This window comes from Eucyclogobius newberryi, unplaced genomic scaffold (assembly GCF_026437365.1).
Source record: "Eucyclogobius newberryi isolate DKJ021-1_F unplaced genomic scaffold, fEucNew1.0.hap1 SCAF_184, whole genome shotgun sequence".
In the NCBI taxonomy this organism is placed as follows: Eukaryota; Metazoa; Chordata; class Actinopteri; order Gobiiformes; family Gobiidae; genus Eucyclogobius; species Eucyclogobius newberryi.
This window is the reverse complement of record NW_027315817.1, coordinates 40171-66461: the sequence shown is the minus strand read 5'-3', so window position 1 is coordinate 66461 and position 26291 is coordinate 40171. Positions and strand designations below refer to the sequence as shown.

Below are 26291 nucleotides of genomic sequence, written 5' to 3'. Positions count from 1 at the left end.
GTGTAGTGTAGTGTGTAGTGTGTAGTGTAGTGTAGTGTAGTGTGTAGTGTGTAGTGGAGTGTGTAGTGTAGTGTGTAGTGTAGTGTGTAGTGTGTAGTGTTTAGTGTGTAGTATAGTGTGTAGTGTGGTGTGTAGTGTGTAGTGTGTAGTGTAGTGTGTAGTGTAGTGTGTAGTGTGTAGTGTAGTGTGTAGTGTGTAGTCTAGTGTGTAGTGTAGTGTAGTGTGGTGTGTAGTGTGTAGTGTGTAGTGTGTAGTGTGGTGTGTAGTGTGTAGTGTGTAGTCTAGTGTGTAGTGTAGTGTAGTGTAGTGTGTAGTATAGTGTGTAGTGTGTAGTGTAGTGTAGTGGAGTGTGTAGTTGAGTGTGTAGTGTAGTGTGTAGTGTGTAGTGTGTAGTGTAGTGTGTAGTGTGTAGTGTAGTGTGTAGTGTGTAGTCTAGTGTGTAGTGTAGTGTAGTGTAGTGTGTAGTATAGTGTGTAGTGTGTAGTGTAGTGTAGTGGAGTGTGTAGTTGAGTGTGTAGTGTAGTGTGTAGTGTGTAGTGTGTAGTGTAGTGTGTAGTGTGTAGTGTAGTGTGTAGTGTGTAGTATAGTGTGTAGTGTGTAGTGTAGTGTGTAGTGTGTAGTATAGTGTGTAGTGTAGTGTGTAGTGTGTAGTGTGTAGTGTGTAGTGTAGTGTGTAGTGTGTAGTATAGTGTGTAGTGTGTAGTGTGTAGTGTAGTGTGTAGTGTGTAGTATAGTGTGTAGTGTGTAGTGTAGTGTGTAGTGTGTAGTGTGTAGTGTAGTGTGTAGTGTGTAGTGTGTAGTGTGTAGTGTGTAGTATAGTGTGTAGTGTGTAGTATAGTGTGTAGTGTGTAGTGTGTAGTGTGTAGTGTGTAGTATAGTGTGTAGTGTGTAGTGTGTAGTGTGTAGTGTGTAGTGTAGTGTGTAGTGTAGTGTGTAGTGTGTAGTGTGTAGTGTGTAGTGTAGTGTGTAGTATAGTGTGTAGTGTGTAGTGTGTAGTGTAGTGTGTAGTGTAGTGTGTAGTGTGTAGTATAGTGTGTAGTGTAGTGTGTAGCATAGTGTGTAGTGTGTAGTGTGTAGTGTAGTGTGTAGTGTAGTGTGTAGTGTAGTGTGTAGTATAGTGTGTAGTGTGTAGTGTAGTGTGTAGTGTAGTGTGTAGTGTAGTGTGTAGTGTGGTGTGTAGTGTGTAGTGTGTAGTGTAGTGTGTAGTGTGTAGTGTAGTGTGTAGTGTGTAGTCTAGTGTGTAGTGTGTAGTGTGTAGTGTGTAGTGTAGTGTGTAGTGTAGTGTAGTGTGGTGTGTAGTGTGTAGTGTGTAGTTGAGTGTGTAGTGTAGTGTGTAGTGTGTAGTGTGTAGTGTGTAGTGTGTAGTGTGTAGTGTAGTGTGTAGTGTGTAGTGTGTAGTGTAGTGTGTAGTATAGTGTGTAGTGTGTAGTGTAGTGTGTAGTGTGTAGTCTAGTGTGTAGTGTAGTGTAGTGTGGTGTGTAGTGTGTAGTGTGTAGTGTAGTGTGTAGTGTGTAGTGTGTAGTATAGTGTGTAGTGTGTAGTGTAGTGTAGTGTGTAGTGGAGTGTGTAGTTGAGTGTGTAGTGTAGTGTGTAGTGTGTAGTGTGTAGTGTGTAGTGTGTAGTGTAGTGTGTAGTGTGTAGTGTGTAGTGTAGTGTGTAGTATAGTGTGTAGTGTGTAGTGTAGTGTGTAGTGTGTAGTATAGTGTGTAGTGTGTAGTGTAGTGTGTAGTGTGTAGTGTGTAGTGTAGTGTGTAGTGTGTAGTATAGTGTGTAGTGTGTAGTGTGTAGTATAGTGTGTAGTGTGTAGTGTGTAGTGTAGTGTGTAGTGTGTAGTGTAGTGTGTAGTGTGTAGTATAGTGTGTAGTGTGTAGTATAGTGTGTAGTGTGTAGTGTGTAGTATAGTGTGTAGTGTGTAGTGTAGTGTGTAGTGTGTAGTATAGTGTGTAGTGTGTAGTGTGTAGTGTAGTGTGTAGTGTGTAGTGTGTAGTGTAGTGTGTAGTGTGTAGTGTGTAGTGTGTAGTATAGTGTGTAGTGTGTAGTATAGTGTGTAGTGTGTAGTGTGTAGTGTGTAGTGTAGTGTGTAGTGTGTAGTGTGTAGTATAGTGTGTAGTGTGTAGTGTGTAGTGTGTAGTGTAGTGTGTAGTGTGTAGTGTAGTGTGTAGTATAGTGTGTAGTGTGTAGTGTGTAGTGTGTAGTGTAGTGTGTAGCATAGTGTGTAGTGTGTAGTGTGTAGTGTAGTGTGTAGTGTAGTGTGTAGTGTAGTGTGTAGTGTAGTGTGTAGCATAGTGTGTAGTGTGTAGTGTGTAGTGTAGTGTGTAGTGTAGTGTGTAGTGTAGTGTGTAGTGTAGTGTGTAGCGTAGTGTGTAGTGTGTAGTGTAGTGTGTAGTGTAGTGTAGTGTAGTGTGTAGTGTGTAGTGTAGTGTAGTGTAGTGTGTAGTGTGTAGTGGAGTGTGTAGTGTAGTGTGTAGTGTAGTGTGTAGTGTGTAGTGTTTAGTGTGTAGTATAGTGTGTAGTGTGGTGTGTAGTGTGTAGTGTGTAGTGTAGTGTGTAGTGTAGTGTGTAGTGTGTAGTGTAGTGTGTAGTGTGTAGTCTAGTGTGTAGTGTAGTGTAGTGTGGTGTGTAGTGTGTAGTGTGTAGTGTGTAGTGTGGTGTGTAGTGTGTAGTGTGTAGTCTAGTGTGTAGTGTAGTGTAGTGTAGTGTGTAGTATAGTGTGTAGTGTGTAGTGTAGTGTAGTGGAGTGTGTAGTTGAGTGTGTAGTGTAGTGTGTAGTGTGTAGTGTGTAGTGTAGTGTGTAGTGTGTAGTGTAGTGTGTAGTGTGTAGTCTAGTGTGTAGTGTAGTGTAGTGTAGTGTGTAGTATAGTGTGTAGTGTGTAGTGTAGTGTAGTGGAGTGTGTAGTTGAGTGTGTAGTGTAGTGTGTAGTGTGTAGTGTGTAGTGTAGTGTGTAGTGTGTAGTGTAGTGTGTAGTGTGTAGTATAGTGTGTAGTGTGTAGTGTAGTGTGTAGTGTGTAGTATAGTGTGTAGTGTAGTGTGTAGTGTGTAGTGTGTAGTGTGTAGTGTAGTGTGTAGTGTGTAGTATAGTGTGTAGTGTGTAGTGTGTAGTGTAGTGTGTAGTGTGTAGTATAGTGTGTAGTGTGTAGTGTAGTGTGTAGTGTGTAGTGTGTAGTGTAGTGTGTAGTGTGTAGTGTGTAGTGTGTAGTGTGTAGTATAGTGTGTAGTGTGTAGTATAGTGTGTAGTGTGTAGTGTGTAGTGTGTAGTGTGTAGTATAGTGTGTAGTGTGTAGTGTGTAGTGTGTAGTGTGTAGTGTAGTGTGTAGTGTAGTGTGTAGTGTGTAGTGTGTAGTGTGTAGTGTAGTGTGTAGTATAGTGTGTAGTGTGTAGTGTGTAGTGTAGTGTGTAGTGTAGTGTGTAGTGTGTAGTATAGTGTGTAGTGTAGTGTGTAGCATAGTGTGTAGTGTGTAGTGTGTAGTGTAGTGTGTAGTGTAGTGTGTAGTGTAGTGTGTAGTATAGTGTGTAGTGTGTAGTGTAGTGTGTAGTGTAGTGTGTAGTGTAGTGTGTAGTGTGGTGTGTAGTGTGTAGTGTGTAGTGTAGTGTGTAGTGTGTAGTGTAGTGTGTAGTGTGTAGTCTAGTGTGTAGTGTGTAGTGTGTAGTGTGTAGTGTAGTGTGTAGTGTAGTGTAGTGTGGTGTGTAGTGTGTAGTGTGTAGTTGAGTGTGTAGTGTAGTGTGTAGTGTGTAGTGTGTAGTGTGTAGTGTGTAGTGTGTAGTGTAGTGTGTAGTGTGTAGTGTGTAGTGTAGTGTGTAGTATAGTGTGTAGTGTGTAGTGTAGTGTGTAGTGTGTAGTCTAGTGTGTAGTGTAGTGTAGTGTGGTGTGTAGTGTGTAGTGTGTAGTGTAGTGTGTAGTGTGTAGTGTGTAGTATAGTGTGTAGTGTGTAGTGTAGTGTAGTGTGTAGTGGAGTGTGTAGTTGAGTGTGTAGTGTAGTGTGTAGTGTGTAGTGTGTAGTGTGTAGTGTGTAGTGTAGTGTGTAGTGTGTAGTGTGTAGTGTAGTGTGTAGTATAGTGTGTAGTGTGTAGTGTAGTGTGTAGTGTGTAGTATAGTGTGTAGTGTGTAGTGTAGTGTGTAGTGTGTAGTGTGTAGTGTAGTGTGTAGTGTGTAGTATAGTGTGTAGTGTGTAGTGTGTAGTATAGTGTGTAGTGTGTAGTGTGTAGTGTAGTGTGTAGTGTGTAGTGTAGTGTGTAGTGTGTAGTATAGTGTGTAGTGTGTAGTATAGTGTGTAGTGTGTAGTGTGTAGTATAGTGTGTAGTGTGTAGTGTAGTGTGTAGTGTGTAGTATAGTGTGTAGTGTGTAGTGTGTAGTGTAGTGTGTAGTGTGTAGTGTGTAGTGTAGTGTGTAGTGTGTAGTGTGTAGTGTGTAGTATAGTGTGTAGTGTGTAGTATAGTGTGTAGTGTGTAGTGTGTAGTGTGTAGTGTAGTGTGTAGTGTGTAGTGTGTAGTATAGTGTGTAGTGTGTAGTGTGTAGTGTGTAGTGTAGTGTGTAGTGTGTAGTGTAGTGTGTAGTATAGTGTGTAGTGTGTAGTGTGTAGTGTGTAGTGTAGTGTGTAGCATAGTGTGTAGTGTGTAGTGTGTAGTGTAGTGTGTAGTGTAGTGTGTAGTGTAGTGTGTAGTGTAGTGTGTAGCATAGTGTGTAGTGTGTAGTGTGTAGTGTAGTGTGTAGTGTAGTGTGTAGTGTAGTGTGTAGTGTAGTGTGTAGTGTGTAGTGTGTAAGGCAAGGCAAGTTTATTTGTGTCGCACATTTCATACACAAGGCAATTCAAAGTGCTTCACAGCAGGAAAAATGCATTCAAATCACAAAGAAATTACAGAAACAAAAATTATCAATCCAACTGATTTTCTAAACTAATAAAATCACAAACAAAAGAGAAGAGTGCAAAGAAAAAATCCTTTCAGTCATATGCGCAGCTAAACAAAACTGTTTTTAGCTTAGATTTGAACATTGTCAGAGTAGAAGCCTGTCTCACATCTTCAGGAAGAATGTTCCAGATTTGAGCTGCATAAAACTGAAACGCAGATTCCCCATGTTTAGTCCTGACTCTGGCACCAGCAGGAGGCTGGTCCATGTTTAGTCCTGACTCTGGCACCAGCAGGAGGCCGGTCCCTGAGGTCCTCAGAGTCCGAGATGGTTCATATGGCACTAACATATCCAAGATGTACTTTGGTGCTAGGCCATGGAGAGACTTGTACACAAGCAGAGCTGCTTTAAAGTCTCTTCTCTGAGCCACAGGGGGCAGTGCAGAGACCTGAGAACAGGACTAATGTGATCATACTTCCTGGTTCTGGTCAGGACCCGAGCAGCAGCGTTCTGGATGTACTGCAGCTGTTTTACAGCTCGTTTGGAGAGGCCAGTGAGCAGGCCGGTACAGTAGTCTAATCTACTGGAGACAAACGCGTGGATAAGTCTCTCTAAATCTGGTTTTGACACTATATTTTTGATTTTGGCAATGTTTTTTAGATGGTAAAAAGCTGCTGATGTTATTAATTTGACGTGGCTGTTAAAGTTCAAGTCTGAGTCCATTATTACCCCCAGATTTCTAATTTGGTTTGTAGGTTTTAGAGCGAGACTCTGGAGGTGACCGCTAACACTTTCTCTTTGTTTCTGTGGGCCAAAAACGATTATTTCAGTCTTGTCTGAGTTCAGCTGGAGAAAGTTGTTTTGCATCCACAAACTGATCTGTTGGATGCAGTGACAGAGTGAATCCACTCGTCCATATTCACCTGCCGATAGTGAAACATAGATCTGAGTGTCGTCTGCATAATTGTGATAGGACACATTTTCACTGCGTATCAACTGACCCAACGGCAGCATGTAGAGGTTGAACAGAAGGGGACCCAGGACTGACCCTTGGGGCACTCCACAGGTCAGGGTCATGTGGTCTGAGACACAGCTACCAATTTCAACAAAGTACTTCCTGTCTTCCAGATAGGACCTTAACCAGTTTAGGGCAGTGCCAGTGATGCCCACCCAGTCCTCTAGTCTCTGTAAGAGGATCCCATGATCGACAGTGTCAAAAGCAGCACTCAGATCTAACAGAATTAAGACTGAGGCTTTGCCCGTGTCAGTGTTCAGGCGGATGTCATTTGTCACCTTGACAAGAGCAGTCTCAGTGCTGTGATGAGGTCTAAAACCTGACTGAAAAACATCAAATGAGTTGTTTATTAAGAGGAAATCTGTGAGCTGTTGGTAAACAACCTTTTCAAGGACTTTGCCCCAAAATGGCAGATTAGAGATGGGCCGGTAATGACTCAGTACTGCCGCATCAAGACAGCTCTTCTTTAGGAGAGGCTTTATGACCGCAGTTTTCAAAGACATTGGGAATGTTCCAGATTGAAGCGACATGTTAACTATGTGAGTGAGTGGTGCTAACAAACTGTTCAGCACAGACTTTAGAAATCTGGTGGGTAACACATCAAGGCAGCATGTAGATGAACTCAGACTGGTGATGATCTCATGGACAGTTTTGTCAGTTACTGGTGCAAAGTGAGTTAGCTCTAAGTGTCTGGGTGGTTTTAGGGTAATTTTTTGCATTGTGGGATTTATAGCATTTTTAATGCCCTGAACTTTGTCATTAAAGAATAATGCAAACTCATTACACTTGGATGTGGAAATGAGTTCTAACGGCAGCTGAGCTGGAGGGTTTGTTAATCTGTTTACTGTGGCAAACAGGACACGCGAGTTGTTACTGCAGCTTCCAATTATTTCAGAAAAATATCTTTCCCTAGTTCTACATAAGATTAGGTTGTACATGTTCAGCTTTTCTTTGTAAATCTCTTTTTGAACCTGGAGCTTTGACTTGCGCCATTTCCGTTCGGCCCTGCGGCACTCCCTTTTCTGTGCCCTGACCGAATCATCATTTCTCCACGGCACCTTCTGCTTATTTTTAACCATTTTAGCCTTTATAGGGGCGATGGTGTCCAGAACATTCAAAACACTAGATGTAACAGAGTTCAACAAATCATTTACATTAGAACATGAGACATTTTCAAAGTTTATCATTTCCATAAACAGTGCACCTGTGCCATCACTTATGTGTCTCCTCTGAACAACTGCAGGACCAACCGGTGGTTTGGGAGAAACAGACAGGTCAAAGAAGACACAGAAATGATCAGACAGAGCAACATCGATCACATTAACATTTGAAATATTTCCCCCTTTGTAATTATGAGATCTAGAGTGTGTCCTTTGCTGTGGGTGGGGCCTCTCACATGCTGAGTAAGACTGAAGGTTTCAAGGACAGCATCAAGCTGTTTAGCGTTTCTGTCACAAATATTATCAACATGCACATTGAAATCACCTGTAATGACCAAACCATCAAAGTTTGTGCATATGACTGAAAGCATCTCAGTAAAATCATCAATAAAACTTTGGCAGTGCTGGAGAGGCTTGTATAAAACAATGAAGAGAATGGATGGAGACCGTTTTAGCTCCATTTTAAAGGATACATACTCAAATGATGAAAACATCCCAAAAGACAACCTGCGGGTAATTATTTCATCTCTAAAGACAGCACAGACTCCACCCCCTTTTTTGTTTTCTCGTGTTTCAGATTCAAACTTAAAGTTGGGTGGAGCAGATTCTATCAGAACTACATTTCCTGTGTTTTTGTCAAGCCATGTTTCAGTTAAAAACATAAGATCAAGATTATAAGAAGAAATACAATTATTAATTAAGAGAGATTTGTTACATAAGGATCTGACATTTAGCACAGCAAGTTTCAGACTAGTTTCAGTGGGACTGGGCTTTATCTTTTCACAGGGAATATGAATCACATTTCTCAGATTGGGCCTGACTCGCATTTTGTTTTTCCATCTGTGTGATGATGTGACTACAGAAATAGCACTAGGGGGGGCTCTTTTTACATAGGGACCCGGGTTGGTTTGATTTTTAATGTGACAATAAGTCCCGGCAACGCTGAGACCCAGTGCATCCTAGCTATGGGAGATACCAGGTGAAAGGCGAGGTTGGATGGGTGGTGGGGCTTTTGTAGCCAAGGAGAGTTTGGGACCAGGTGAGAGGCGAGGGGGGATGGGTGGTGGGGCTTTTGTTGGTGTAGTCGGCATAGCCCTTGCTATATTGGGCGTGAGTGGAGCCATCTTAATGCCTGATTTGATCAGACTTTCAAAATGGCTGGGAAGGCCCATGGGTGAGAGTGGAGATGAGAAGGAGAATGATGAATCTTTAGTGGGAGTAGATGTTGCAGGGGGAACCCAGGGCTGGTGTGAAGGCAGGGGCGATGACAGGGATGTTGTTGGGCTTGTCACAGATGGGTCCAAGGCCTTTGAAGATTGTTCCTTTGCTGGAGGCGGTGGAGGTGAATGTGGAGCAGCTGGAGCTGAATCCTTTGCTGGTGGTGGTGGAGCAGCTGCTGATGAATCCTTTGGTGGAGGCTGAGGTTGTGGTGCTTTTGATGTTGAAACATTGGCTCGGTCTTTGGCTGATGGAGCAGGAATTCTTCTCTCATTCCTCTCTTCTCTAACTATCTGCTCAGGACCCTGTCCAGGCCCAGTCCAATGCCTCAGAGCGTGGAGCAGGTTCTCTGTCAGCACCCTCACTCCACCTCTGCATAGGTGGGGGCCATTTCTCTTAAACAGGTCCTCTCGTTTCCAGAATAGATAGAAGTTCTCAATGTAGTGTAGTCCTCTCGGGGAACACTCTTTGGACAGCCATGTGTTCAGCTGAAGAAGCCGGCTAAACTTGTTCCTCCTGTCGATGTTTGGAAGAGGTCCACTTATGAAAGTTTTGATTTCCATTTTATCAAGCACGTCGAATAACTTCAAGAAGTCTTTTTTCAAAACTTCAGTCTGTTCCCGCCGCATGTCCACTGCACCCACGTGCACAATCAGCTGTTTAGCTCCTCCATGCTTAGCCATAATATTTGGAAGGAGTGACGTTATTTCAGAAACAGTGGCGCTTGGAAAAGAATGTGTGTTTATCTTTTCATGCGTCACGTGACTTATCGCGCCGTCCCCAACCAAAACAATCTGCGTGACCTTGGAAGATCCTCCTCGCTGTATTTTGGCCACGTCATCTTTCATTTTTTCATTTAATTCCATCTCTGAAAGTGGTAGAAATCTGTTTGTGAGCTGTATTTTAGGTGACTTCACCTTATCTTTGTATCGTTTAGGCTTTGCTCCAAGTTTGTTCCAAGAAACAGCCTGGTCTTTCTGGTTTTTAGACAGTTTTGGAAACGACACAGAGTCACTGCGGTTTAGGTTGAAAGTAGCAGTTTTTCTTGTAAAAAGTGTGCTCTTCTTACCGTCGGTTGACACAGGAATGGTATCGTGAAGAACTTTTTCAGATTCCAAAACAAATATCCGTGTTTTCAGCTCATTCATTTCTTGTTGATATTTCCGACAGCGTTCACAGTCTTTCTCCCTTCTTCTCCCGGACATGTCGCTGGCGTCAGATATGTCGTTAAAACTGGAAAAATGTTCTTAAAATCCTTGGTTTACTTGAAAAAGTCTAAAGCAAAAATGTTTGGAAGACAAAAACTGATTAAAAAGCAAAATAAATAAGGAAAGCAGCGATAGCAAGCGGAGCGAGCAAAAAAGCGTGTGCACTCTTCGGAAGCAGGAAGTACAGTGTAGTGTGTAGTGTGTAGTGTGTAGTGTGTAGTGTGTAGTGTGTAGTGTGTAGTGTAGTGTGTAGTGTGTAGTGTGTAGTGTGTAGTGTGTAGTGTAGTGTGTAGTGTGTAGTATAGTGTGTAGTACCCTCTCTTAGGCCACTCCTCCTGGAGGACACAGTGATGGCTTCTCTGTAGATGTTGTGACACAGCGTCTTCTGCAGAACTTGCTCCACAGACTTGAGTTTGGAGAAACTGTCCACGATGAAGACGTGTTTATTGGACGGATACGACGCCATCTTGTCCAGCTCGTCTTTGTTTGCGTTCCTGACCCCGAGAGCGTAGACTGTGACGCCGTGTCTCCTGAGAGCCACGCCCGCTGCCGCCACATCGTCCTGTAGGGGCAGAGTGAGCACAGATGAAGTCTCCTCACGTGTCCTCGTGTCCTCGTGTCCCTCTCTCTGTCCTAAGCAAAGTCCAGTTCCAGCTTCATGTTGTGTGGAAAAAAATCTACTTTTTGCATTTTTTAATCATAATATGAAATAAATAGATGTGAATATCTGATGATCCTGAAAACCAGCTGAAGATTGTCTAACATGGGACTCGACCCCATGACCCTCTCACCCCAGGTAAAGCCTCTGTACCTGTGACTCGACCCCATGACCCTCTCACCCCAGGTAAAGCCTCTGTACTTGGGACTCGACCCCATGACCCTCTCACCCCAGGTAAAGCCTCTGTACCTGTGACTCGACCCCATGACCCTCTCACCCCAGGTAAAGCCTCTGTACCTGGGACTCGACCCCATGACCCTCTCACCCCAGGTAAAGCCTCTGTACCTGTGACTCGACCCCATGACCCTCTCACCCCAGGTAAAGCCTCTTTACCTGTGACTCGACCCCATGACCCTCTCACCCCAGGTAAAGCCTCTGTACCTGGGACTCGACCCCATGACCCTCTCACCCCAGGTAAAGCCTCTGTACCTGTGACTCGACCCCATGACCCTCTCACCCCAGGTAAAGCCTCTGTACCTGTGACTCGACCCCATGACCCTCTGACCCCAGGTAAAGCCTCTGTACCTGTGACTCGACCCCATGACCCTCTCACCCCAGGTAAAGCCTCTGTACCTGTGACTCGACCCCATGACCCTCTCACCCCAGGTAAAGCCTCTGTACCTGTGACTCGACCCCATGACCCTCTCACCCCAGGTAAAGCCTGTGTACCTGTGACTCGACCCCATGACCCTCTCACCCCAGGTAAAGCCTCTGTACCTGTGACTCGACCCCATGACCCTCTCACCCCAGGTAAAGCCTCTGTACCTGGGACTCGACCCCATGACCCTCTCACCCCAGGTAAAGCCTCTGTACCTGTGACTCGACCCCATGACCCTCTCACCCCAGGTAAAGCCTCTGTACCTGGGACTCGACCCCATGACCCTCTCACCCCAGGTAAAGCCTCTGTACCTGGGACTCTCCGTCAGTGATGATGACTGCCACCTGCTGGACGCCTTTGCCCCTGCGGCTGCCTCGTGTCGCCTGGAACACGTTCTGGCGGGTGAAGTTCAGGGCCACGCCCGTGTTGGTCCCTCCCCCGTGGTAGGGCAGGATCTTGATGAAGTTGAGGAGATCGCTTTTGTTGTTGAAGCTGTCGAGGTGAACCTGCGCCTCCGGGCGCTCGTTGTATGTGACCACGCCCACTCGCACCCGGTTTGGACCCACCTCCAGACCGCTGACCACCGAGTGCAGGAAGGTGCGCACCAGCCGGAAGTTTGGGGTCCCAATGCTCCTGGACTCGTCCACGATGAAGACGATGTCGGCCAGACGAGCCGAGAGGCAGTCTGAGAGCGACAGGGTTTAAGACAGGGTTTAAGACAGGGTTTAAGACAGGGTTTAAGACAGGGTTTAAGAAAGGGCTTACGACAGGGTTTACGACAGGGTTTACGACAGGGTTTACTACAGGGTTAAAGACAGGGTTTAAGACAGGGTATACAACAGGGTTTACGACAGGGTTTAAGACAGGGTTTAAGACAGGGTTTACGATAGGGTTTACGACAAGGTTTAAGACAGGGTTTACGAGGACAGGGTTTACGAGAGGGTTTGAGACAGTGTTTACGACAGGGTTTAAGACAGGGTTTAAGACAGGGTTTACGACAGGGTTTAAGACAGGGTTTAAGACAGGGTTTAAGACAGGGTTTACTACAGGGTTTACGACAGGGTTTACTACAGGGTTTAAGACAGGGTTTACGACAGGGTTTAAGACAGGGTATACAACCGGGTTTACGACAGGGTTTAAGACAGGGTTTAAGACAGGGTTTACGACAGGGTTTACGACAAGGTTTACGACAGGGTTTACGAGGACAGGGTTTACGACAGGGTTTAAGACAGGGTTTACGACAGGGTTTAAGACAGGGTTTAAGACAGGGGTTACGACAGGGGTTACGACAGGGTTTAAGACAGGGTTTACGACAGGGTTTACGACAGGGTTTAAGACAGGGTTTAAGACAGAGTTTACGACAGGGTTTAAGACAGGGTTTAAGACAGGGTTTAAGACAGGGTTTAAGACAGGGGTTACGACAGGGTTTAAGACAGGGGTTACTACAGGGTTTATGACAGGGTTTAAGACAGGGTTTAAGAAAGGATTTACTACAGGGTTTAAGACAGGGTTTACTACAGGGTTTACGCCAGGGTTTACTACAGGGTTTAAGACAGGGTTTACGACAGGGTTTACGACAGGGTTTACGAAAGGGTTTAAGACAGGGTTTACTACAGGGTTTAAGACAGGGTTTAAGACAGGGTTTACGACAGGGTTTACGTCAGGGTTTACGACAGGGTTTACGACAGGGTTTAAGACAGGGTATACGACAGGGTTTACGACAGGGTTTACGACAGGGTTTACTACAGGGTTAAAGACAGGGTTTACGACAGGGTTTAAGACAGGGTATACGACAGGGTTTACGACAGGGTTTAAGACAGGGTTTAAGACAGGGTTTACGACAGGGTTTACGACAAGGTTTAAGACAGGGTTTACGAGGACAGGGTTTGAGACAGGGTTTACAACAGGGTTTAAGACAGGGTTTAAGACAGGGTTTACGACAGGGTTTAAGACAGGGTTTACTACAGGGTTTAAGACAGGGTTTACTACAGGGTTTACGCCAGGGTTTACTACAGGGTTTAAGACAGGGTTTACGACAGGGTTTAAGACAGGGTATATAACAGGGTTTACGACAGGGTTTGAGACAGGGTTTAAGACAGGGTTTACGACAGGGTTTACGACAAGGTTTAAGACAGGGTTTACGAGGACAGGGTTTACGACAGGGTTTGAGACAGGGTTTACGACAGGGTTAAAGACAGGGTTTACTACAGGGTTTAGGACAGGGTTTAAGACAGGATTTAAGACAAAGTTTAAGACAGGGTTTACGACAGGGTTTAGGACAGGGTTTAGTACAGGGTTTAAGACAGGGTTTAAGACAGGGTTTACGACAAGGTTTAAGACAGGGTTTACGACAGGGTTTACGAGGACAGGGTTTACGACAGGGTTTAAGACAGGGTTTACGACAGGGTTTAAGACAGGGTTTAAGACAGGGATTACGACAGGGTTTAAGACAGGGTTTACGACAGGGTTTAAGACAGGGTTTACGACAGGGTTTAAGACAGGGTTTAAGACAGGGGTTACGACAGGGTTTAAGACAGGGGTTACTACAGGGTTTATGACAGGGTTTAAGACAGGGTTTAAGACAGGGTTTACTACAGGGTTTAAGACAGGGTTTACTACAGGGTTTACGACAGGGTTTACTACAGGGTATATGACAGGGTTTACGACAGGGTTTACGACAGGGTTTAAGACAGGGTTTACTACAGGGTTTAAGACAGGGTTTAAGACAGGGTTTACGACAGGTTTTACGTCAGGGTTTACGACAGGGTTTAAGACAGGGTTTACTACAGAGTTTAAGACAGGGTTTACGACAGGGTTTAGGACAGGGTTTACTACAGGGTTTAAGACAGGGTTTACTACAGGGTTTACGACAGGGTTTACTACAGGGTTTAAGACAGGGTTTAAGACAGGGTTTACGACATGGTTTAAGACAGGGTTTAAGACAGGGTTTAAGACAGGGTATACAACAGGGTTTACGACAGGGTTTAAGACAGGGTTTAAGACAGGGTTTAAGACAGGGGTTACGACAGGGTTTAAGACAGGGTTTAAGACAGGGTTTACTACAGGGTTTAAGACAGGGTTTACTACAGGGTTTACGACAGGGTTTACTACAGGGTTTAAGACAGGGTTTAAGACAGGGTTTACGACAGGGTTTACGACAGGGTTTAAGACAGGGTTTACTACAGGGTTTTAGACAGGGTTTACGACAGGGTTTACGACAGGGTTTACGTCAGGGTTTACGACAGGGTTTACGACAGGGTTTAAGACAGGGTTTACTACAGAGTTTAAGACAGGGTTTACGACAGGGTTTAAGACAGGGTTTAGTACAGGGTTTAAGACAGGGTTTACTACAGGGTTTACGACAGGGTTTACTACAGGGTTTAAGACAGGGTTGGAGACAGGGTTTACGACAGGGTTTACGACATGGTTTAAGACAGGGTTTACGACAGGGTTTAAGACAGGGTATACAACAGGGTTTACGAAAGGGTTTAAGACAGGGTTTAAGACAGGGTTTACTACAGGGTTTAAGAAAGGGTTTAAGACAGGGTTTACTACAGGGTTTAAGACAGGGTTTAAGACAGTGTTTACGACAGGGTTTACGTCAGGGTTTACGACAGGGTTTACGACAGGGTTTAAGACAGGGTATACGACAGGGTTTACGACAGGGTTTACGACAGGGTTTACGACAGGGTTTACTACAGGGTTAAAGACAGGGTTTACGACAGGGTTTAAGACAGGGTATACGACAGGGTTTACGACAGGGTTTAAGACAGGGTTTAAGACAGGGTTTACGACAGGGTTTAGGACAAGGTTTAAGACAGGGTTTACGAGGACAGGGTTTGAGACAGGGTTTACAACAGGGTTTAAGACAGGGTTTAAGACAGGGTTTACGACAGGGTTTAAGACAGGGTTTACTACAGGGTTTAAGACAGGGTTTACTACAGGGTTTACGCCAGGGTTTACTACAGGGTTTAAGACAGGGTTTACGACAGGGTTTAAGACAGGGTATACGACAGGGTTTACGACAGGGTTTAAGACAGGGTTTAAGACAGGGTTTACGACAGGGTTTACGACAAGGTTTAAGACAGGGTTTACGAGGACAGGGTTTACGACAGGGTTTGAGACAGGGTTTACGACAGGGTTAAAGACAGGGTTTACTACAGGGTTTAGGACAGGGTTTAAGACAGGATTTAAGACAAAGTTTAAGACAGGGTTTACGACAGGGTTTAGGACAGGGTTTAGTACAGGGTTTAAGACAGGGTTTAAGACAGGGTTTAAGACAAGGTTTAAGACAGGGTTTACGACAGGGTTTACGAGGACAGGGTTTACGACAGGGTTTAAGACAGGGTTTACGACAGGGTTTAAGACAGGGTTTAAGACAGGGATTACGACAGGGTTTAAGACAGGGTTTACGACAGGGTTTAAGACAGGGTTTACGACAGGGTTTAAGACAGGGTTTAAGACAGGGGTTACGACAGGGTTTAAGACAGGGGTTACTACAGGGTTTATGACAGGGTTTAAGACAGGGTTTAAGACAGGGTTTACTACAGGGTTTAAGACAGGGTTTACTACAGGGTTTACGACAGGGTTTACTACAGGGTATATGACAGGGTTTACGACAGGGTTTACGACAGGGTTTAAGACAGGGTTTACTACAGGGTTTAAGACAGGGTTTAAGACAGGGTTTACGACAGGGTTTACGTCAGGGTTTACGACAGTGTTTAAGACAGGGTTTACTACAGGGTTTAAGACAGGGTTTACGACAGGGTTTACTACAGGGTTTAAGACAGGGTTTAAGACAGGGTTTACGACATGGTTTAAGACAGGGTTTAAGACAGGGTTTAAGACAGGGTATACAACAGGGTTTACGACAGGGTTTAAGACAGGGTTTAAGACAGGGTTTAAGACAGGGGTTACGACAGGGTTTAAGACAGGGTTTAAGACAGGGTTTACTACAGGGTTTAAGACAGGGTTTACTACAGGGTTTACGACAGGGTTTACTACAGGGTTTAAGACAGGGTTTAAGACAGGGTTTAAGACAGGGTTTACGACAGGGTTTAAGACAGGGTTTACTACAGGGTTTAAGACAGGGTTTACGACAGGGTTTACGACAGGGTTTACGACAGGGTTTACGACAGGGTTTACGACAGGGTTTAAGACAGGGTTTACTACAGAGTTTAAGACAGGGTTTACGACAGGGTTTAAGACAGGGTTTAGTACAGGGTTTAAGACAGGGTTTACTACAGGGTTTACGACAGGGTTTACTACAGGGTTTAAGACAGGGTTGGAGACAGGGTTTACGACAGGGTTTACGACATGGTTTAAGACAGGGTTTAAGACAGGGTATACAACAGGGTTTACGAAAGGGTTTAAGACAGGGTTTAAGACAGGGTTTACTACAGGGTTTAAGAAAGGGTTTACTACAGGGTTTACGACAGGGTTTACTACAGGGTTTAAGACAGGGTTTAAGACAGGGTTTACGACAGGGTTTACGACAGGGTTTAAGACAGAGTTTACTACAGGGTTTAAGACAGGGTTTACTACAAGGTTTACGACAACGTTTACGTCAGGGTTTACGACAGGGTTTACGACAGGGTTTACGACAGGGTTTACGACAGGGTTTACTACAGGGTTTACTACTGGGTTAAAGACAGGGTTTAAGACAGGGTATACAACAGGGTTTACGACAGGGTTTAAGACAGGGTTTAAGACAGGGTTTACGACAGGGTTTACGACAAGGTTTAAGACAGGGTTTACGAGGACAGGGTTTACGACAGGGTTTGAGACAGGGTTTAAGACAGGGTTTAAGACAGGGGTTACGACAGGGTTTAAGACAGGGGTTACTACAGGGTTTATGACAGGGTTTAAGACAGGGTTTAAGACAGGGTTTACTACAGGGTTTAAGACAGGGTTTACTACAGGGTTTACGACAGGGTTTACTACAGGGTTTAAGACAGGGTTTAAGACAGGGTTTACGACAGGGTTTACGACAGGGTTTAAGACAGGGTTTACTACAGGGTTTAAGACAGGGTTTACGACAGGGTTTACGTCAGGGTTTACGACAGGGTTTAAGACAGGGTTTACGACAGGGTTTAAGACAGGGTTTAAGACAGGGTTTAAGACAAGGTTTAAGACAGGGTTTACGACAGGGTTTACGAGGACAGGGTTTACGACAGGGTTTAAGACAGGGTTTACGACAGGGTTTAAGACAGGGTTTAAGACAGGGATTACGACAGGGTTTAATACAGGGTTTACGACAGGGTTTAAGACAGGGTTTACGACAGGGTTTAAGACAGGGTTTAAGACAGGGGTTACGACAGGGTTTAAGACAGGGGTTACTACAGGGTTTATGACAGGGTTTAAGACAGGGTTTAAGACAGGGTTTACGACAGGGTTTAAGACAGGGTTTACGACAGGGTTTAAGACAGGGTTTAAGACAGGGTTTAAGACAGGGGTTACGACAGGGTTTAAGACAGGGGTTACTACAGGGTTTATGACAGGGTTTAAGACAGGGTTTAAGACAGGGTTTACTACAGGGTTTAAGACAGGGTTTACTACAGGGTTTACGACAGGGTTTACTACAGGGTTTAAGACAGGGTTTAAGACAGGGTTTACGACAGGGTTTACGACAGGGTTTAAGACAGGGTTTACTACAGGGTTTAAGACAGGGTTTACGACAGGGTTTACGTCAGGGTTTACGACAGGGTTTAAGACAGGGTTTACGACAGGGTTTAAGACAGGGTTTAAGACAGGGTTTAAGACAAGGTTTAAGACAGGGTTTACGACAGGGTTTACGAGGACAGGGTTTACGACAGGGTTTAAGACAGGGTTTACGACAGGGTTTAAGACAGGGTTTAAGACAGGGATTACGACAGGGTTTAAGACAGGGTTTACGACAGGGTTTAAGACAGGGTTTACGACAGGGTTTAAGACAGGGTTTAAGACAGGGGTTACGACAGGGTTTAAGACAGGGGTTACTACAGGGTTTATGACAGGGTTTAAGACAGGGTTTAAGACAGGGTTTACTACAGGGTTTAAGACAGGGTTTACTACAGGGTTTACGACAGGGTTTACTACAGGGTATATGACAGGGTTTACGACAGGGTTTACGACAGGGTTTAAGACAGGGTTTACTACAGGGTTTAAGACAGGGTTTAAGACAGGGTTTACGACAGGGTTTACGTCAGGGTTTACGACAGTGTTTAAGACAGGGTTTACTACAGGGTTTAAGACAGGGTTTACGACAGGGTTTACTACAGGGTTTAAGACAGGGTTTAAGACAGGGTTTACGACATGGTTTAAGACAGGGTTTAAGACAGGGTTTAAGACAGGGTATACAACAGGGTTTACGACAGGGTTTAAGACAGGGTTTAAGACAGGGTTTAAGACAGGGGTTACGACAGGGTTTAAGACAGGGTTTAAGACAGGGTTTACTACAGGGTTTAAGACAGGGTTTACTACAGGGTTTACGACAGGGTTTACTACAGGGTTTAAGACAGGGTTTAAGACAGGGTTTAAGACAGGGTTTACGACAGGGTTTAAGACAGGGTTTACTACAGGGTTTAAGACAGGGTTTACGACAGGGTTTACGACAGGGTTTACGACAGGGTTTACGACAGGGTTTACGACAGGGTTTAAGACAGGGTTTACTACAGAGTTTAAGACAGGGTTTACGACAGGGTTTAAGACAGGGTTTAGTACAGGGTTTAAGACAGGGTTTACTACAGGGTTTACGAGAGGGTTTACTACAGGGTTTAAGACAGGGTTGGAGACAGGGTTTACGACAGGGTTTACGACATGGTTTAAGACAGGGTTTAAGACAGGGTATACAACAGGGTTTACGAAAGGGTTTAAGACAGGGTTTAAGACAGGGTTTACTACAGGGTTTAAGAAAGGGTTTACTACAGGGTTTACGACAGGGTTTACTACAGGGTTTAAGACAGGGTTTAAGACAGGGTTTACGACAGGGTTTACGACAGGGTTTAAGACAGAGTTTACTACAGGGTTTAAGACAGGGTTTACTACAAGGTTTACGACAACGTTTACGTCAGGGTTTACGACAGGGTTTACGACAGGGTTTACGACAGGGTTTACGACAGGGTTTACTACAGGGTTTACTACAGGGTTAAAGACAGGGTTTAAGACAGGGTATACAACAGGGTTTACGACAGGGTTTAAGACAGGGTTTAAGACAGGGTTTACGACAGGGTTTACGACAAGGTTTAAGACAGGGTTTACGAGGACAGGGTTTACGACAGGGTTTGAGACAGGGTTTACGACAGGGTTTAAGACAGGGTTTAAGACAGGGTTTACGACAGGGTTTAAGACAGGGTTTACTACAGGGTTTAAGACAGGGTTTACGACAGGGTTTAAGACAGGGTATACAACAGGGTTTACGACAGGGTTTAAGACAGGGTTTAAGACAGGGTTTACGACAGGGTTTACGACAAGGTTTAAGACAGGGTTTACGAGGACAGGGTTTACGACAGGGTTTGAGACAGGGTTTACGACAGGGTTTAAGACAGGGTTTACTACAGGGTTTAGGACAGGGTTTAAGACAGGATTTAAGACAGGGTTTAAGACAGGGTTTACGACAGGGTTTAGGACAGGGTTTAGTACAGGGTTTAAGACAGGGTTTAAAACAGGGTTTAAGACAAGGTTTAAGACAGGGTTTACGACAGGGTTTACGACAGGGTTAAAGACAGGGTTTACGACAGGGTTTACGACAGGGTTTAAGACAGGGTTTAAGACAGGGGTTACGACAGGGTTTAAGACAGGGTTTACGACAGGGTTTAAGACAGGGTTTACGACAGGGTTTAAGACAGGGTTTAAGACAGGGTTTAAGACAGGGGTTACGACAGGGTTTAAGACAGGGGTTACTACAGGGTTTATGACAGGGTTTAAGACAGGGTTTAAGACAGGGTTTACTACAGGGTTTAAGACAGGGTTTACTACAGGGTTTACGACAGGGTTTACTACAGGGTTTAAGACAGGGTTTAAGACAGGGTTTACGACAGGGTTTACGACAGGGTTTAAGACAGGGTTTACTACAGGGTTTAAGACAGGGTTTACGACAGGGTTTACGTCAGGGTTTACGTCAGGGTTTAAGACAGGGTTTACTACAGAGTTTAAGACAGGGTTTACGACAGGGTTTAAGACAGGGTTTACTACAGGGTTTAAGACAGGGTTTACTACAGGGTTTACGACAGGGTTTACTACAGGGTTTAAGACAGGGTTTAAGACAGGGTTTACGACAGGGTTTACGACATGGTTTAAGACAGGGTTTACGACAGGGTTTAAGACAGGGTATACAACAGGGTTTACGACAGGGTTTAAGACAGGGTTTAAGACAGGGTTTAAGACAGGGGTTACGACAGGGTTTAAGACAGGGGTTACTACAGGGTTTATGACAGGGTTTAAGACAGGGTTTAAGACAGGGTTTACTACAGGGTTTAAGACAGGGTTTACTACAGGGTTTACGACAGGGTTTACTACAGGGTTTAAGACAGGGTTTAAGACAGGGTTTACGACAGGGTTTACGACAGGGTTTAAGACAGGGTTTACTACAGGGTTTAAGACAGGGTTTACTACAGGGTTTACGACAGGGTTTACTACAGGGTTTAAGACAGGGTTTAAGACAGGGTTTACGACAGGGTTTACGACAGGGTTTAAGACAGCGTTTACTACAGGGTTTACGACAGGGTTTAAGACAGGGTTCACGACAGGGTTTACGACATGGTTTAAGACAGGGTTTACGACAGGGTTTAAGACAGGGTATACAACAGGGTTTACGACAGGGTTTAAGACAGGGTTTAAGACAGGGTTTAAGACAGGGTTGGAGACAGGGTTTACGACAGGGTTTACGACATGGTTTAAGACAGGGTTTAAGACAGGGTATACAACAGGGTTTACGAAAGGGTTTAAGACAGGGTTTAAGACAGGGTTTACTACAGGGTTTAAGAAAGGGTTTACTACAGGGTTTACGACAGGGTTTACTACAGGGTTTAAGACAGGGTTTAAGACAGGGTTTACGACAGGGTTTACGACAGGGTTTAAGACAGAGTTTACTACAGGGTTTAAGACAGGGTTTACTACAAGGTTTACGACAACGTTTACGTCAGGGTTTACGACAGGGTTTACGACAGGGTTTACGACAGGGTTTACGACAGGGTTTACTACAGGGTTTACTACAGGGTTAAAGACAGGGTTTAAGACAGGGTATACAACAGGGTTTACGACAGGGTTTAAGACAGGGTTTAAGACAGGGTTTACGACAGGGTTTATGACAAGGTTTAAGACAGGGTTTACGAGGACAGGGTTTACGACAGGGTTTGAGACAGGGTTTACGACAGGGTTTAAGACAGGGTTTAAGACAGGGTTTACGACAGGGTTTAAGACAGGGTTTACGACAGGGTTTAAGACAGGGTTTACGACAGGGTTTAAGACAGGGTATACAACAGGGTTTACGACAGGGTTTAAGACAGGGTTTAAGACAGGGTTTACGACAGGGTTTACGACAAGGTTTAAGACAGGGTTTACGAGGACAGGGTTTACGACAGGGTTTGAGACAGGGTTTACGACAGGGTTTAAGACAGGGTTTACTACAGGGTTTAGGACAGGGTTTAAGACAGGATTTAAGACAGGGTTTAAGACAGGGTTTACGACAGGGTTTAGGACAGGGTTTAGTACAGGGTTTAAGACAGGGTTTAAAACAGGGTTTAAGACAAGGTTTAAGACAGGGTTTACGACAGGGTTTACGACAGGGTTAAAGACAGGGTTTACGACAGGGTTTACGACAGGGTTTAAGACAGGGTTTAAGACAGGGGTTACGACAGGGTTTAAGACAGGGTTTACGACAGGGTTTAAGACAGGGTTTACGACAGGGTTTAAGACAGGGTTTAAGACAGGGTTTAAGACAGGGGTTACGACAGGGTTTAAGACAGGGGTTACTACAGGGTTTATGACAGGGTTTAAGACAGGGTTTAAGACAGGGTTTACTACAGGGTTTAAGACAGGGTTTACTACAGGGTTTACGACAGGGTTTACTACAGGGTTTAAGACAGGGTTTAAGACAGGGTTTACGACAGGGTTTACGACAGGGTTTAAGACAGGGTTTACTACAGGGTTTAAGACAGGGTTTACGACAGGGTTTACGTCAGGGTTTACGTCAGGGTTTAAGACAGGGTTTACTACAGAGTTTAAGACAGGGTTTACGACAGGGTTTAAGACAGGGTTTACTACAGGGTTTAAGACAGGGTTTACTACAGGGTTTACGACAGGGTTTACTACAGGGTTTAAGACAGGGTTTAAGACAGGGTTTACGACAGGGTTTACGACATGGTTTAAGACAGGGTTTACGACAGGGTTTAAGACAGGGTATACAACAGGGTTTACGACAGGGTTTAAGACAGGGTTTAAGACAGGGTTTAAGACAGGGGTTACGACAGGGTTTAAGACAGGGGTTACTACAGGGTTTATGACAGGGTTTAAGACAGGGTTTAAGACAGGGTTTACTACAGGGTTTAAGACAGGGTTTACTACAGGGTTTACGACAGGGTTTACTACAGGGTTTAAGACAGGGTTTAAGACAGGGTTTACGACAGGGTTTACGACAGGGTTTAAGACAGGGTTTACTACAGGGTTTAAGACAGGGTTTACGACAGGGTTTACGTCAGGGTTTACGACAGGGTTTACGACAGGGTTTAAGACAGGGTTTACTACAGGGTTTAAGACAGGGTTTACTACAGGGTTTACGACAGGGTTTACTACAGGGTTTAAGACAGGGTTTAAGACAGGGTTTACGACAGGGTTTACGACAGGGTTTAAGACAGCGTTTACTACAGGGTTTACGACAGGGTTTAAGACAGGGTTTACGACATGGGTTTACGACATGGTTTAAGACAGGGTTTACGACAGGGTTTAAGACAGGGTATACAACAGGGTTTACGACAGGGTTTAAGACAGGGTTTAAGACAGGGTTTAAGACAGGGGTTACGACAGGGTTTAAGACAGGGGTTACTACAGGGTTTATGACAGGGTTTACGACAGGGTTTAATACAGGGTTTACGATAACGTTTACGACAACGTTTACGACAGGGTTTAAGACAGGGTTTACTACAGGGTTTAAGACAGGGTTTACTACAGGGTTTACGACAGGGTTTACTACAGGGTTTAAGACAGGGTTTAAGACAGGGTTTACGACAGGATTTACGACAGGGTTTAAGACAGGGTTTACTACAGGGTTTACGACAGGGTTTACTACAGGGTTTACTACAGGGTTTACTACAGGGTTTAAGACAGGGTTTACGACAGGGTTTACGACAGGGTTTAAGACAGGGTTTAAGACAGGGTTTACGACAGTGTTTACGACAAGGTTTAAGACAGGGTTTACGAGGACAGGGTTTACGACAGGGTTTGAGACAGGGTTTGAGACAGGGTTTACGACAGGGTTTAAGACAGGGTTTACTACAGGGTTTAGGACAGGGTTTAAGACAGGATTTAAGACAGGGTTTAAGACAGGGTTTACGACAGGGTTTAGGACAGGGTTTAGTACAGGGTTTAAGACAGGGTTTAAAACAGGGTTTAAGACAAGGTTTAAGACAGGGTTTACGACAGGGTTTACGACAGGGTTAAAGACAGGGTTTACGACAGGGTTTACGACAGGGTTTAAGACAGGGTTTAAGACAGGGGTTACGACAGGGTTTAAGACAGGGTTTACGACAGGGTTTAAGACAGGGTTTACGACAGGGTTTAAGACAGGGTTTAAGACAGGGTTTAAGACAGGGGTTACGACAGGGTTTAAGACAGGGGTTACTACAGGGTTTATGACAGGGTTTAAGACAGGGTTTAAGACAGGGTTTACTACAGGGTTTAAGACAGGGTTTACTACAGGGTTTACGACAGGGTTTACTACAGGGTTTAAGACAGGGTTTAAGACAGGGTTTACGACAGGGTTTACGACAGGGTTTAAGACAGGGTTTACTACAGGGTTTAAGACAGGGTTTACGACAGGGTTTACGTCAGGGTTTACGTCAGGGTTTAAGACAGGGTTTACTACAGAGTTTAAGACAGGGTTTACGACAGGGTTTAAGACAGGGTTTACTACAGGGTTTAAGACAGGGTTTACTACAGGGTTTACGACAGGGTTTACTACAGGGTTTAAGACAGGGTTTAAGACAGGGTTTACGACAGGGTTTACGACATGGTTTAAGACAGGGTTTACGACAGGGTTTAAGACAGGGTATACAACAGGGTTTACGACAGGGTTTAAGACAGGGTTTAAGACAGGGTTTAAGACAGGGGTTACGACAGGGTTTAAGACAGGGGTTACTACAGGGTTTATGACAGGGTTTAAGACAGGGTTTAAGACAGGGTTTACTACAGGGTTTAAGACAGGGTTTACTACAGGGTTTACGACAGGGTTTACTACAGGGTTTAAGACAGGGTTTAAGACAGGGTTTACGACAGGGTTTACGACAGGGTTTAAGACAGGGTTTACTACAGGGTTTAAGACAGGGTTTAAGACAGGGTTTACGACAGGGTTTACGTCAGGGTTTACGACAGGGTTTACGACAGGGTTTAAGACAGGGTTTACTACAGGGTTTAAGACAGGGTTTACTACAGGGTTTACGACAGGGTTTACTACAGGGTTTAAGACAGGGTTTAAGACAGGGTTTACGACAGGGTTTAAGACAGCGTTTACTACAGGGTTTACGACAGGGTTTAAGACAGGGTTTACGACAGGGTTTACGACATGGTTTAAGACAGGGTTTACGACAGGGTTTAAGACAGGGTATACAACAGGGTTTACGACAGGGTTTAAGACAGGGTTTAAGACAGGGTTTAAGACAGGGGTTACGACAGGGTTTAAGACAGGGTTTACGACAGGGTTTAATACAGGGTTTACGATAACGTTTACGACAACGTTTACGACAGGGTTTAAGGCAGGGTTTAAGACAGGGTTTACTACAGGGTTTAAGACAGGGTTTACTACAGGGTTTACGACAGGGTTTACTACAGGGTTTAAGACAGGGTTTAAGACAGGGTTTACGACAGGATTTACGACAGGGTTTACGACAGGGTTTACGACAGGGTTTACGACAGGGTTTACTACAGGGTTTACTACAGGGTTTAAGACAGGGTTTACGACAGGGTTTAAGACAGGGTTTACTGCAGGGTTTAAGACAGGGTTTAAGACAGGGTTTACTACAGGGTTTAAGACAACGTTTACTACAACGTTTACGACAGGGTTTAAGGCAGGGTTTACGACAGGGTTTACGACAGGGTTTAATACAGGGTTTACGACAACGTTTACGACAACGTTTACGACAGGGTTTAAGGCAGGGTTTACGACAGGGTTTACGACAGGGTTTAAGACAGGGTTTACTACAGGGTTTACTACAGGGTTAACGACAGGGTTTAAGACAGGGTTTACGACAGGGTTTAAGACAGGGTTTAAGACAGGGTTTAAGACAGGGTTTAAGACAGGGTTTACGACAGGATTTACGACAGGGTTTAAGACAGGGTTTACTACAGGGTTTAAGACAGGGTTTACTACAGGGTTTACTACAGGGTTTACGACAGGGTTTAAGACAGGGTTTACTACAGGGTTTAAGACAGGGTTTACTACAGGGTTTACTACAGGGTTTACTACAGGGTTTAAGACAGGGTTTACGACAGGGTTTAAGACAGGGTTTACTGCAGGGTTTAAGACAGGGTTTAAGACAGGGTTTACTACAGGGTTTAAGACAACGTTTACGACAACGTTTACAACAGGGTTTAAGGCAGGGTTTACGACAGGGTTTACGACAGGGTTTAAGACAGGGTTTACTACAGGGTTTACTACAGGGTTAACGACAGGGTTTAAGACAGGGTTTACGACAGGATTTAAGGCAGGGTTTACGACAGGGTTTAAGACAGGGTTTACTACAGGGTTTACTACAGGGTTAACGACAGGGTTTAAGACAGGGTTTACGACAGGGTTTAAGACAGGGTTTAAGACAGGGTTTAAGACAGGGTTCAAGACAGAGTTTACGACAGGGTTCAAGACAGGGTTTACGACAGGGTTTAAGACAGGGTTTAAGACAGAGTTTACGTGTTCTATCACATGCTCTATCACGTGTTCTTTTATGTGTTCTTTCTCGTGTTCTATCACGTGTTCTATCACGTGTTCTATCGCGTGTTCTATCACGTGTTCTATCATGTGTTCTATCATGTGTTCTTTCTCGTGTTCTATCACGTGTTCTATCACGTGTTCTATCGCGTGTTCTATCACGTGTTCTATCATGTGTTCTATCACGTGTTCTATCACGTGTTTTATCACATGTTCTATCACGTGTTCTATCATGTGTTCTATCATGTGTTCTTTCTCGTGTTCTATCACGTGTTCTATCACGTGTTCTATCACATGTTCTATCACGTGTTCTATCGCGTGTTCTATCACATGTTCTATCGCATGTTCTATCACGTGTTCTATCACATGTTCTATCACGTGTTCTATCACGTGTTTTATCACGTGTTCTATCACATGT

The 26291-nt window shown here is 44.5% G+C and overlaps 1 protein-coding gene across 1 annotated transcript in view; it reads right to left on the bottom strand.

Annotated features, from left to right (window-relative positions):
- The window catches only part of col6a4a (collagen, type VI, alpha 4a), a 147303-nt gene that overhangs the window by 80867 nt on the left and 40145 nt on the right, over positions 1–26291 (bottom strand). The window contains exons 7-8 of the mRNA XM_072451392.1: positions 11073–11446; positions 9761–10007 (exon numbers count right to left, since the gene is read on the bottom strand). Coding sequence (XP_072307493.1) covers positions 9761–10007; positions 11073–11446 — 621 coding nt within the window. The remainder of the gene's footprint in view (positions 1–9760; positions 10008–11072; positions 11447–26291) is intronic.